Below are 14,188 nucleotides of genomic sequence, written 5' to 3' on the forward strand. Positions count from 1 at the left end.
TGAATGTAAAAAGGAGGAAACCATAGATATAGGAAGAAATGTCAAGGGACAGAAGCAATATGGTGAAAAATAACCTAGTATTAAAGAAAATCCTTTAATTAACTTCTGGGAACATGGAAGAGTTGACAAGTTTGATGAGAAGTCTTTCCTCATCAAAATTCTGTATGAGAAATGTTACATATTTGTCTTATTAATGAACGATACAATAATTCCTTGGCAGTAATATTTGCAGAAAAATATTGTAGCCCAATTGATATTTACTCTGACTAGGGCTAGACAGAAAGAAAACATTACTTCTTTACAGTCTTTTAACCTAGAAATATCCCTATTAACAAAAAAGACCACTAGATCAAATTCATGTTATTGGCGATTTATTGCAGTAATAATTCTTAGGAATAGGACACTGACATCAAGCTTCGTAATGTCTTTTTAATTCAAATTTATTATAGCATTAAAGAAATATCTGATTTGGCATCCAAACTCTTTCTAAACTATATTTTTAATTCTTCTTTTCAGAGTATTGATCAATGCTGTGTTCACTTTCATCTTCCGTGCAAAAAAGTCAATAAGATGAACAATTTATGATTCTATGTACTCATGCAGAATAAAGAGGAAATGGTACTGAATTAAAATCATAAATCTAAATATGAGTAACTAAATTCAGTATTTTAAAACCAGAATGCATATGTCTGTGTGTGCAAGTTACTGTCCTTTCCAGTGGCAAGACGATCCAAAACTGATCTGAAAGCTATTGTTCAAATGTTTAAATTCTCCAATTCCATCATTTCTTACAAACCCGAAGATTGAAACATAGCAGAAGTACAGAATCGGTATAATCTTTCCTTTCTTTCCTTACTAACAATAATTACTTCCAGATTGGCTAGATCTACAGCTAACAGATAAGTGGAACCTGGCTTTGTCCCAAAGGAGCAATGATGAACTCTTCTGAACACTGTTCTGAACAGTGGGGACCTGAGGGAATCGTTCTGGGAAAGAGAAATCTGAGATCATTTCCAACCCCACTGCACCAGGGCTGCCTTTTAGAAAGGCATCTTGAAGACAAGAGTTTTATGCTCCATGTTGTTCAAACAATGTAGTTATAGTCCACCGCATATCTGAACAAAAATTAGGAAAGGATTTTCCAGGAAACATTCTAAGACCTAAATCAAATCCAAGGTCTGGTTTGCTCTTTGACCAAAAAAAGGAAGAGGAGGAAGAGGAAAGAAGGGGAGGAGGAAGAAGGAGGGAGGAGAAGGAGGAGGAAGGGGGGGGAGTGGAAGGAGGAGGAAGAGGGAGAGGCAAAGGAGGGGTGGAGAAGAGAGAGGGAGGGGAAGGTGGAGGAGGAGGAGGAGGAGGAGGAGGAGGAGGAGGAGGAGGAGGAGGAGGAGGAGGAGGAGGAGGAGGAGGAGGAGGAGGAGGAGGAGGAGGAGGAGGAGGAGAGAAAAGTCACCCAAGAATTTAATTTGCTTTTCTGATTCTGAGAAAAGGTTTCTAAAAGCCAATTTTAGTTTCTGTTTAACAGTGGTCCTCACTGCTTGGCATTCAGGGCTTTTGCAGAAGGGACAATTCTGCTTTTTGAGGAAACAGTAGGACTTATTTCTTACTATGTGCTTCCTATTCCCCAGAAGGTAAAAAGCTTTCTCAGATCTTCACAAAAGTCTTCTGAGTTAGGCAGAGCAGGAGGACACTCTCTGTTTTACTGGTGACTTTGCCAGCAGGTGACATGCTATGTAGCTCCCCACAGGTAAAGCTTCGGTCCACTGTTCACATAAAAACATCTGAAGGGACGTGACCACTAGTGTACTAAATGGAAATGTTCCTTCATTTTTGTAATGGACAGATTCTATAATCCACGTGAATTAGTCTCATTAATCTAGACCAAAATGGATTTCACATATACATGAAGGCATGTATTTGCTCTTCATTTGTGTTAGACTAGTATATTCCTCATGGGCCCTTTCTAGGAATCATTGTCCTAGTGGGTCAGAAAAAGGAATTCAAAAACCCACAAGTGACATAGTAACATATATATTAAAATATTTTTTAAAAAAGTTAGCAAGCTACTAGAGCACTAAAAACCCAGGGAAGGAGAAAAAAAATTCCCAAGGAAGCACAACAGAATGTTTCTGTTTGTGAAGTCACTAGACCATTTATGTTTTCCTATTGGCATATAAATGTACATGTCCATGCTACGGAACCTTGAACTACAATAGTTAAGGAGCCCTTGTGGTTATATCATTATACTCAATGCTTCTCTATGACGACTGCTTTAAATCTAGCAAAAGAGATTCGTCATCCTCTACTTGCACCTGAGGCTTGAAAGTCACTTTTAAGGGCTCTGGGGTGGGGATTTCCCCTCCTTCCTGGCGGGGGCGCTCTGCCCCGGTCTCCTCTCCACCTGTCTCCCCGTCTGTCTCCCTGAGCTGCTGCTCCTTGGGGAAGTCACCCATGGGGCCCAGAGACTCGCCCCCGCCCATGATGTCCACACCCATCTCCCCGACCTCCACCGGCCCTTCTGCCACTGTGTGCTCTTTAGCTTTTCGACGGCTGCGCATCTTAAAGGTGTCCCTTGAGGGAGCCGCACTGGAAATAGACTTCTTAAACCTTTCGCCCGACTGCTTCAGCCTCTCCCCGGACTGCTTCAGCCTCTGCCCCGACTGCTTCAGCCTCTCCTCCCCAGACTGCCTCAGCCGCTCCCCGGACTGGCGCAGCCTCTCCCCGGACTGGCGCAGCCGCTCCCGCCTCTCTGGGGTCACTATTCTAGTTCTGATCCGGCTCACTCTCTTGTCGAAATCCTGCCGTGTCTTTTGCATGCTTTCCTTGGAAAATGCCTTTTTGATATTGTCGATGTGCTCCTTGCCTGACTTTCTAAGCTTGTCAGATCTGCTTTCCTCAACATAATATTCTTCATCTGAAGACAGCTCTATTGGAGGCACATAGATCTCCTCCTCCTCCTCCTCGTGCTCTTCAGCAGCGCTTCTATCTTTTACAACAGACAAGGATGTCGGGCATGGGATCTTCTCCTGAAGGAAGAGCAAGAAAGCATGTTAGAGACCCGTTTTTCACTTTCTGCCCGGGTCTTTTAACCACGCCCCCCTCCACCACTACCCATGGGCTATTTATTTTCTGCCTGCTTCTTAGATGTTGGTATAACTCAGAACTTTACTCTTTGGCCTTTTTTCTCCCCTTCTTCAACTCCACTCCTAAGCCTTTGGATTAAACTTTAAATGTATTAAATTTAAGGGCTGTGTATCTACATATGTTTCATCATCATCATCATCATCATCATCATCATCATCATCATCATCATCCCGTTGATCATCAAATTTCTCGAGCAGTCTCAGTAACATCCCCATTCGTCCTAACCCTGAGATTTTAGAAGCCTCTTTTTACTTCTACATATGTTTAAGTACATATATTTTATTCCCACATATTTTATCTCCAATCCCTTCTCCTACAATGAAAAGACACATTTCTAAATGACAACAGACTTATCCAACTCGGCATAATGTAGGCATCTCAAACCCAAACCCAAGGTCCATCCATAATTCTCTCCACTGCTCCTTCTTTTCCTGGACCCTTTCCTAAGCACCTCTAAGTATTCAGGCACCAATCAGACAGAAACCTCAGAAGGACACATCCAAATAGCTCCTTCTCCTCTTCATCCCATTACCAACTGGTTATTCATGTTGTCAATAATACTTGTTCCTTTTCTTTCCTCCTTGTCACCTCAGGCCTGAATTTATGTAATAGTGCTACCTCCAATCAGCACCTAATAAGTGATAACTGCTGATAAGTGTTTTTAAAGTAAAGTGCTGTCCACAACCTTGATTTATTTCCAGACTTTTAGATGTTCATCGCTACTAAAAGGTTAGAGTTCAAATTTATTAATATGATTAGGAGGCCCTTCAATTTGAGTTAAACCTACTTTCCCTTTCCTCCAGCCCCACAAAACAAGCCACCACCCTCCTCAGTTCCTTTAATACAGTAAGATTTTGTCCCTCCTGCTTTTGGCAAATGGAATTCCTGCTCTCTAAAATATCCCTCCGCCTCTTTTCATCCATGATCAAAATTCTTCAGGAGGGAATTCAAATATCCTCAACTTTGCTGAGAGATGGCTTTGGTCTCCAGTTTATAGCAAAACGGCTCTCACCTCTCTTAACATTTACCATTTTATGAATTGAATGAAAACTCTACCTATTTATATGTCTCCCCGGAGCTTTTCCTAGATGACAGGTTGCATGATAACAGAGATGTCTCACTTCTTGTGTCTTACATCCGCATCTATCAGCGTGAGCTGTACATAAGCCAGTGACTATTGGATCAAGTAAGAGGCATATGTTTTCTCTCAGCAGAGTTACTAAGCACCTACCAGGCCTCAGCCAATGTTCTAGGAACTGAGACTCTCCTGCGAAGAAAAATGAGTAAAGGAACTTATGTCCTTAGAGATAAACGAGTTAAATATATACCATGTTCAAGGATGATAAGTGCCAGGTTGAAAAAAAGGTGTGTGGGGGGAATATACTGCATCTGGGAAGGGAAGACACTTGGGAAGGCTTCACTAATAGGTAAAACCCTAGTGTAGACTACTCATCTGGAAGAGAAACAAAACTAGTGGGAGGGCGAGGTTAGCATGGCCATCGAGAGTGATCACAGGAGAATGAGAAGGAGCAGAAGGGCCAAATGTCATAGGGTTCTGGATCCATGAATTAGGGTAGTGGTTCTTATTAAGTGTGATAGGAAGTCTTTTAAATAGTTTTGGCCCAATGACATGATTTGATCATTGTAAAAGGAGCACTGCTGCAAAGAAGAGATATATGAAAGCAACTGGATACCACAGAGAAAGCTAGCAGAGTGCAGGATTGAGGTGCCACAAAGGAAGTGGTGAGAGTCACCCAATTACTGAGCCACTCTGGAGAGCCAATAAGATTCTTCTGCTAAGAGTCGGGACTGAGCTCTTAGAAAGGATCAAAGACCAAAGATCCCCAAGCACAGGATTTGAGCAGTGAAGGATAGATTTCCCATTACCTGGGGCAGGAAAGAAAGCATGACGACAACGAGCCTGGAAAAGAATGGAATCCAAACATAATAGCATTGAGGTGCCCACTGGTCAATCAAGTGGAGAAATCAAATATCTTTGAGTCTAAGCTTGGAATTGATGAATGGAAATCTAGACTAGAGAAACTTTCTGGTGCTATCAATGTAACGGTGAAACTGAAAATAACGAAGCTTAGCTAGTACAGTTTGCTTTTTATGCATCTGACCCAGCTTTGATCATTAGTACCATACATGGTCGCCCAACCATTAAAGGAATGATCCCTGAGCACAGAGCCAAGGGCACTGCCAGGTGTGATCCAAACTTCCACACCCCAAAACATGAGCTTGCTTTGCACATTCAAACATAGCCTGATCCAGGTTTGATCCCCAGCACCACATAAGACGCCATGAGTAGCAACAGCAGTGACCCCTAAGCAGAGAGCCAGGAGTAGCCCTTGTGCACTGCTGGGTGTACCCCTCAACTCTTGCAAAGAGACAGATAGCTTCATGAGGCAAGATCAAAAAGTTCTGGGGGCAGAGCAATAGTGCAGCAGGTTGGACGTTTCCCTTGCACACAATCGACCGGGGTTCGATCCCCAGCATCCCACATGGTCTCCAGAGCACCACCAGGAGTAATTCCTGAGTGCAGAGGAAGGAGTAATCCCTGAGCATCATTGAGTTTGACTCAAAAAGAAAAAAAAAGATAAAAAAGATCTGCCAGGCACTCATAGGTCTACACTCCATTATTCAAATGCCTAGGGGTCAATGAGTATGTAAGAATTCGGATTATTTCAGATTTGGAAATAGCACTGGGAAGACATTCCCACGGAGATTTTGGGAAGTAGCATTTTTTTTGGGGGGGAGGGGGAAGCAGCTGAATCTTGACTCTAAGATGGGATAAGGACATGAACAACCTCATGCTATTTCAACACAGCTTTTGCCACTAAATGAGTTCAGATCAAGCCCAGGACTTGCATTTTGGTGCTATAAATTACTTTAAACCTACAGATAAGAAAGAAGAGGAGTCACAGAAATAGTGCAGGAGTAAGATGCTTGCCTTGGATCCCGCTGTCCCTGATTCCATCTATAGCAGTACAGATAGGTCTCACAAGCACCACCAGGAGTCACCCCTGAGCACAGGCCCTGAGCACAGCCAGCAGGTATGGCTCAAACTTTCCCACCTCCCCATCTCCCACCACCAAAAAAAAAAAAAAAAGAAAAAGAGATAAGAATCAAGAAGTATATTAGGGCTGGAGCAATAGCAGAGCGGGTAGGGCGTTTGTCTTGCACGCGGCTGACCCGGGTTGGATTCCCAGCATCCCATATGGCCCCCTGAGCACCGCCAGGAGTAACTCCTGAGTGCAAAGCCAGGAGGTAGCCCCTGTGCATTGCTGGGTGTGACCCACAAAGAAAAAAGAAAGAATCAAGAAGTATAAATATCTGCCAGAGAAGGATAAGGAAACCCACAGAGCAGTTTCTCCCCACCACAAAAGCCACGAGGGAAAGAAGTTTCAAGAGACACAGGAAACAATTATGCCAAATGCCAGAAAAATAAGGGTGAGAATTGGATTTGGTAACATGGCAAACATACTGGTTAGTGTCCCTGAGAACCAACCCAGAGACACAGCTACTAAAGGAACCAAACTGACTCCTGACAAGTGCTAAAACTAAAAAACAAAACAAAACAAAACAAAAAAGAACGAATAAAGATCATGATAAACTGAGCCTGTAAATTAAAATTTTTCAAAGAAACCATGCTTCTATATAATAAAACAATATAGTAACATGCAAGAAATACATTGATAAATATATTTTATCAATGTTTTCTGGGAGCCTGATTCCTTTGCACTTAAAGTTAAATCTGGTTACCGAATCAGAGAAGAAGCTGGAAAGCTGGGTGGGAGTCTCATAGCTTGCTGATGAATCAGAAGCAACATTATTCCTCTCCCTTCCTGCCACCTGCTACAGGCAGCAGCTTCACGACACCACATGGGTTGGTATGGCTTGGGAAGGTATAATTAGAAAGGAGAGAGTCAAACAACAATCACTGCTTGGTGGTGGTGTGTGCATGTGCATGGGGGAGCCGGTGGGTAAGGCAGAACAGGACCCTCACAATCCTGCTCTGAAGAGACCAGGGATCGCTTCACTGAGAATCATAAAGTCTTCTTTATGATTGCCAGGTGTGACCCAAAAAGCAAAAAAAAAAAGGGGGGGCCCTGATCGGATAGCAAAACAATACAATTAAGAAAATTTGGAATATAGGCAAGACAGGGACACATCATTAGGGAATCTCATCTGGTAGTCACAGGCCAGTAGTGGAAGTAGTAAGCAAAACTGCTAGAAGATTGGATCAGACCCCTGGCTTGCATGATGAGAAGGTCATCCAGAAGCAAGTCCATGTAGCGAGAAATCTCAACAAGGAGAGGAGAAAGCGCAAAGGGTTGGGGTGCAGGCTTTGCATGCTGAAAGCCTGGGCTGATCCCCAGCCCTGGCATCACATGATCCCCCCAAGCACCACCAAGAGTGACCCCAAGCATGCAGCTCTGAATAGCTCCTGAGCTATTCACTGCCAGGTTTGTGCCAGTCCGCACAAAACTGAGAAGTATGTGAAGCAGCAAATAATTTTCTCATGCCAGTGTCCAAGACGAGGTGAAAGTTCAGACACATGCAACTGTAGAAGATGAAGATACCAATGAAGATTGCCACCCAAATATACAACTTGGGGAAAAAGATACCCAAGTAGAAATAAAATGTATGGTTGTTGGACTGCTCGGTTTTAAGTTACTTTTAGATGGAACAATTCTCAACATGACCACTTCTGCATATTAAGTAGAAGAGTGAATTTTATTTGATCCAATTTTAATTGTTAAGATATTTTAGTACTGTATACGGTGTTGCAACATCTAAGAAATCATCGAACCCATTGGCATTTTCTTTCCTCTTTTCTCTATAGGTTCTCCTAGTATAAAAAATTGGAACTGAATATGGGCAAAATGCTGTTAGGTTTTGAACAACTACAGAATCTTTGTAGCAGTACATCCTACAAGAAAAAAAAGAGACATGGCTCAAATAAGTGTCTCCCAATTGCTTTTGCAGACTATCTCCTATTCACCCAAGGGACTCAAAGAAAGGAGAAAAAAAACATCAAGTTTCAGGGAATAACAGGTGAACACAAAATATTGTAACTTTTTAAAAAATGTCACAGGCTGGAGTGATAGTACAGTGGGTAGGGTGTTTGCCTTGCACGCGGCCAACCCGGGTTCGATTCCCAGCATCACATATGCACCCCCCGCCCCCCGCCGAATACTACCGCCAGGAGTAATTCCTGAGTGCATAAGCCAGGAGTAAACCCTGACCATTGCCGAGAGTGACCCAAAAAAGAAAAAAAAAATGTCAGCAGACAAACAAATCAATTCTAACTTTCAGGCTGAATTCCAAAGATCCATCCTTTTAAAATTCTAATTGATGCCTGAGTGCCCACTACACAGAGGTTCTCAGATGAAGTGCCGGATACCACAAATGATTTTTAATATGCCCCATGCACCACTGTTAATGCCCCTGGAGAGTGAATTAAAAAAAAAATAGATACTACATTCTCCAATACCAAAACTAGATCCCCATTACATCTACTAATACTGGAACTGAGCTCTGATTTCTCTCTCTCCTCTCTGTCTCTGTCTCTGTCTCTGTCTCTCTCTCTCTCTCTCTCAATCCGCAGAAGGCAGAAGGGCCTCTAGGCATCGGAACAGAAAGGGAAAGGATAAAGACTTCAAATGGCATATAGTTCATTTCACCTAACCTTTGAAGTAAACAACTCTTCTCATTCCCTTCATTTTATCCTAAATGAACAAAAAGATCTTAAAACAGATCCAAAATGCCTCTCTGCAGTCCCAGTACAACTTTATCAGTCAACAAGCCACTGAGAGCTGAATAACATGTGAAGAATGTTATGGGAGTATCAACCCACATCCCAACTAGCTTACAAATATCTGCCCACATAATCCAACTGTGTTCTTATTTCATTTCGCTTTTATTTGGGCAGGTTCTCTCTCTATGCATATGGACATCCATTCTTTTTAAAAATAAAGTGTATTCTTTTAAAAAATAAATATGACACTGAACATTCTTGAACACATTCCTAATTTTATGCTTAAATTCTCTGGGCATGAAATTTCACAGTCCAAAGGTTTATGCAGTTTCAAGATTCCTAATATGTACTGCCAAGACTACCCTCCCAAGATACATTATCTGCTAGCCAAATATCAAAATGGTTTCTTCCTACCTAAAAATACTTATTTTAAAAACTTCAATATGTATAGAATTCTTTGCTGAGTGAAATATTTAATGACTTTCATGTTTTCTATGACAGGAAGAGTTTAATTTGTTCCTCTTGATTTTCTAAGAGTTTTAAAACCTAATTATAGATACCATACTTGTGCCATGGATATATTCATACAAAAAGTATGTGTCAAATGTGGAGTAATACTAATACACAAAGCCATACCAAAAAATGAGTATACTAAATCATTAAAAGACTATAATCAAATATGCAATCATTTATGATTCCTACATCCATAACTATAATACAAATAAAAATTATTCCCTGATTATCTATTAGGAAATGTAAATTTTTTTCTTATTATGATATAACCTACATATTATTACCTGTAAAAATTCTAACAATTTATTATATTTTTCCTGTTTAGATCTCTTCCAGAGAAAATCACATTGTTGAGCTACTGTTCCCCAATTTCTATTTTTATAAACCAAGAACTATTTTAATGAAAATTCTTAGATCTCTTCTGATGCTCATATTCGCAGTCTATGAAAGACCATCATACTAATATGACTAATATGCTGAGAGAACCTGACTGATAAAAAGTGTCAAAGACAAAACATAGTCTTCCCTATGATCCACAGTTCCCATTTCATGACATGGTGGAGAAGTTCAGAATAATGACATAATAGCAAATTAATTATGTAGAAATGATTTCATCATGAGATTCAGCTGGTACAGAGCTTCACTAAATGAATCTACACAACAGTGACCAAATGACACTGGATCTCTCTGGCAGGACTTGTTGGAAACGAGAGGATGCCAGAGAGATTGCAATAATGGAGCAATACACACGCAAGCATAAGTTTACCTGGAATATGACCACACGGAATTTGTTTTTCTTCATTATTTCCTCTTGCCTCGTCTCAACTTTTTTCACATGAATTTGCTGCTTCTCCACCCGGGCCCTCACGTCTCTAATGTGAGCGCTGATTTTTCTGGTTTTTTCGAACAATTTGTTGACAACATAGCTTGTATTGCTGTGGGACTGTGAGAACTTCAACAGGTCAATCTGGACAGATTTGATGGCGTTTCCCATTTCCCTGTGTCTCTCTTCAATTCTCTTCTGGCTGGCCTGCACACTGTCCACAATGGCGGCCACCCTGTCCAGGACAGTCACGATGGTGAGGGCAGCGTCTTGGTCTTCATCTTCTGAAGCACCTGACAGGCGATTCTGGTGCGTTTTAGCGGCACTTGAGGCAGATGCATTGTGTGCCATTGTATTTATTTCTCAGCAGAAGATGGTCCTACCACAGTCAACTCCAGCGCTTAGGACAAAAAGTTAGCTGGGTAACAGGCTACAACAGCGTTGTTTAAAGGGCTGGAGGAACCTCACCCCTGGAGACTGGTCAAGTATTTCTAACTATAAATACCCATAAGTGACTGTTCTGCAACATGAACCCTTGCAAAGCACTGGGTACTGTTCCAAACATGCTTGCTGACTGACTAAGGGACTCAAATAAGATTGCGTGGTAGTAGAGAAAAGCTTTATTAGAAAATGTTCACAAAAGCTACCTTGTTACTAATATTAAACCAAATAACCTTGGATCAGGCTCCTAATATTGGGTGAAACTTTTGCCTTTAGATCATTTTAAGCCTTTATAAAATCACAGAGGAGTTCAGAATGGAAGGATTTGTCTATTAATTTCATATATTAAGTATACTGAGAGATCAACACCAAAGAAGGTAGTAAATAAACACACAAAACCAGAGGGCATATAGTGAAAACATTATATTATAGCATGCTTTTGCAAACCAAATATTAAAATTAATATTTAATTTTGAACATATTCTTAATTCTACATGCATACTTCTGAATATCTAAACTACATGTTAAATAGCTGAATACATTCTACTCACACTTCTGATCTTTAAACACCAACAGTCTATTAATATAGCTATTACTACAGAACAAATTTGGATAGAGATTTCAGCTAGTTTTTAAAGCTCACTTTAAGAGTACCAATCATTAACTATTTTTTGCATTTATTCACAAACACTGATACAATTTGTTATTTATGTTAAAACAAACATTTTCTTTAAAAATGAATGTGTATTAAAGTAGTTTAACTTATATAGTAGGCTTTCTTCCTATCTGTTTCTTAGACAGACTATTTTCACAATATCTAAATCTACTTTCCAATGATTTGTTCCATCATTGCTGCCAGAAATTTTTTCAAATTATCAGAATTATTTTTTCAGTGAAATAATCAAATTTCAGTCCATACATCTTATAAATACTTTATATCTAACACACACAGCTTTACAGTTCATGCGATAGGCAGTGTCTAAAAAATCAGTTACTAAATCTCAAAAACATTTAAATGTCTATTTAAACACAGTGTCTTCTAGATTTTTTTTTGTAAGAAAAGTAATCTGTAAACATCTTTACCTTTAGTTCATGCTTTGCCATTTGCTGTGTTCATTGTGAGAGAAGAGAGTATGACTTTATAACCATTTGTGAAGTGGTCCATCTTTGCAAAAATATTACATTCCATGGGTAAAGAACAAGTCTTATAATTACCATGTGGTACAAATTTGTGGAAACAAATTTCTGTATTTAAAAACATAAAACAAAGACTACTAAACAGTCCAAAACTGTTGTAGCTGAATATTCGAAATACGAGCCAACAGTACTACACTAAAAATGTCCAAAAATAAGGCCTCTGAAATAAATATTTCCATTCTTTAAAAAAAGACATAATAAATGTACATCACATGGTCTGTGTACATATAAAAGTCATCAGTTTAAACCATTCTTGATGATGTATCTGAAGTAAAATGACCTAGGTTTTGCTTCTGTCGTCGGCCTCTATTGTTTTTAGGGCATTTTCTGTTGAATTTAAACAAAAGAAGAAGAATGTCATTTTGTTTGGGATCTTTTCACTGGTTCCAAGTAAACACACATTTCACATGTAAAGCCATATTGCACGTGATCACACAAAAGGGGGAAGGGATGATATATGCTGCAAGATAAGGGAAGGGACCAGCCCATCAGATGCTATCTTCCCTACAAAGCTCTGAGGGGTAAGCTGGGCAGATACACAGCGAGGTATGGACATGAACTAAACCATTCCTGGGGTCTATACTGTTGCCACAAGCAGTCCTAGGAAGAATCCCTGACCTTGCTTTGACCTGACCCCATTATGTTCACAATGACAAATATAACATATAAGCCCCTCACAGCCCAAAAGGTTCTGGCCTACATCATTTCCCAGAGCCTTATGACACCCCAAAATGATAAAATTAGATGAAGGGAGAAATCGGGAAGTGGTGATTCTTAAGCTCAGGTATGAAGCCAGAAAAAAGACTTAGAAATGTTTAGGCAACTACTTACAAGAAGTTCTTGCATACCTTGCTTGGACGAACCACGAGACCACATACCAGAGGACTGCCCTGCTGGGGATTGGCCTTGACTCTGCTTGCATGTTACTGCTCGTCCTTGTGATCGCAGTGCAAACCTCACCACTGTAACTGCTCTTGTGCCTGGCACAAATTTAGGAGCTCTTACAATGCACAAGAATGAATTCTGGGGGCTGGAGTGATAGCACAGTGGGTAGGGCGTTTGCCTTGCACATGGCCAACCTGGGTTCGATTCCCAGCATCCCATTCGGTCCCCTGAGCACCACCAGGAGTAATTCCTGAGTGCAGAACCCAGGAGTATCCCTTGTGCATCACCAGGTGTTACCCCCCCCCGAAAAAAAAAAAGAGAGAATAGATTCTGACCATTCTGATAATTACTAGCTATGCAATTTCTGCTCGAGGTAAAATATTAAATTAAGAATTGAACTGACCTCAAACATCTCAGCCAGTAAAGAATGTACAATCTAATGGCAAGTCTTATGACAAAAAGTATTCCTGCTGTGGAGGTCTGTGTTTTTCTTCAAAGAGCACCGCTTTGTGCTGACTTAAAAAGCCTTGATAACACTTCTCTCATAGAAACTTCACAGATTTTTATCTCACCAATCCTCATGCAAACACTTTGAAGTAAACAGAGCTGGAATCATTTCCATTCCATAAGCGAGGAAACTGCGGGAGAGGCCAAATAACCCTCTTTCACTATCACTAACTCGCCATGACCCTTGGGAAAGTTCCAACTTTTTTTCTTCATTTAGGGAGAAGGTTAGAAGATGCTGCCCCATGAACCTCAAATTCTATGTATCTAGACAAAAACAAAACTCATTCCACCTATAAAAGGAGAAAATGTCACTCATGCAGCTTTGATAAGCAGGTGAGTAGGAGCAGCCTTTTACAGAAATTCCTACCATGTGCAGACACCAAGGGATAAGTGAACAGCTGTCCCACAACGAGCTGTGTGGGAGAGATGCTCCTGAAGAATTCTATGATGATAAATGCAAGGACATAATTATAAAATTCTAAATCCACCACAGCAAGATAAGCTAGGAGGGGAGAAAATGCCACAAGTGAAAAAAAAAAAAGTCTCAAGGAGACAGCTGTACTAACTCAATGAGAAGACGTGCATCGTGGGCAGTGAAGACTTTAAAACAGTTTAGAAAATGAAATGTGATGGGGCTGGAGAGAGTTCAGGCAGCAAGGCACTTGCTTTGCATGCTGTGAACCCGTTCAATCCCCAGATGGTCCCCAGAGAGCTGGGTAGAAATAGTCCCTCTGAGCATAGAGTCAGAAAACTCCCTTAAGCAGTTTCAGGTCTGGTCTAATCCCCTCTCTAGCTCTCTTGAAAAACAATATGAATGAGTGTCTAAGAAAAATAATTTAAGTGTCTGTGAAGGCAACACATGGATTTGGGGTAAGAAGTGAGATACTAACTTGAAAATTACCCGGCAGGTCATTTTA

The 14,188-nt window shown here is 40.7% G+C and overlaps 2 protein-coding genes across 2 annotated transcripts in view; both read right to left on the reverse strand.

The window, feature by feature from the left end:
* Positions 1–1,331: 1,331 nt before the first annotated feature.
* On the reverse strand, positions 1,332–10,744 carry CAVIN4 (caveolae associated protein 4). The gene is made up of 2 exons (XM_055123569.1): positions 10,185–10,744; positions 1,332–3,023 (listed from the first exon to the last, which is right to left on the reverse strand). The coding sequence occupies exons 1-2, from the start codon at positions 10,590–10,592 to the stop codon at positions 2,256–2,258; spliced, it is 1,176 nt and encodes a 391-aa protein (XP_054979544.1). The 5' UTR covers positions 10,593–10,744; the 3' UTR covers positions 1,332–2,255.
* Positions 10,745–11,090: 346 nt separating this feature from the next.
* Positions 11,091–14,188, reverse strand: part of TMEFF1 (transmembrane protein with EGF like and two follistatin like domains 1) — a 98,360-nt gene continuing 95,262 nt past the window's right edge. The window contains exon 10 of the mRNA XM_055123570.1: positions 11,091–12,206. Coding sequence (XP_054979545.1) covers positions 12,122–12,206 — 85 coding nt within the window. The 3' untranslated portion in view covers positions 11,091–12,121. The remainder of the gene's footprint in view (positions 12,207–14,188) is intronic.

This window comes from Sorex araneus, chromosome 1, assembly GCF_027595985.1.
Source record: "Sorex araneus isolate mSorAra2 chromosome 1, mSorAra2.pri, whole genome shotgun sequence".
Taxonomy (NCBI): Eukaryota; Metazoa; Chordata; class Mammalia; order Eulipotyphla; family Soricidae; genus Sorex; species Sorex araneus.

Coding starts and splice junctions, on each gene's coding strand:
- CAVIN4 (XM_055123569.1), bottom strand. CDS start 10,592: ATGGCACACAATGCATCTGCCTCAAGTGCCGCTAAAACGCACCAGAAT. Junction 3,024..10,184: donor TCCGTGTGGTCATATTCCAG/GTAAACTTATGC, acceptor CTCTTCCTTCAG/GAGAAGATCCCATGCCCGAC.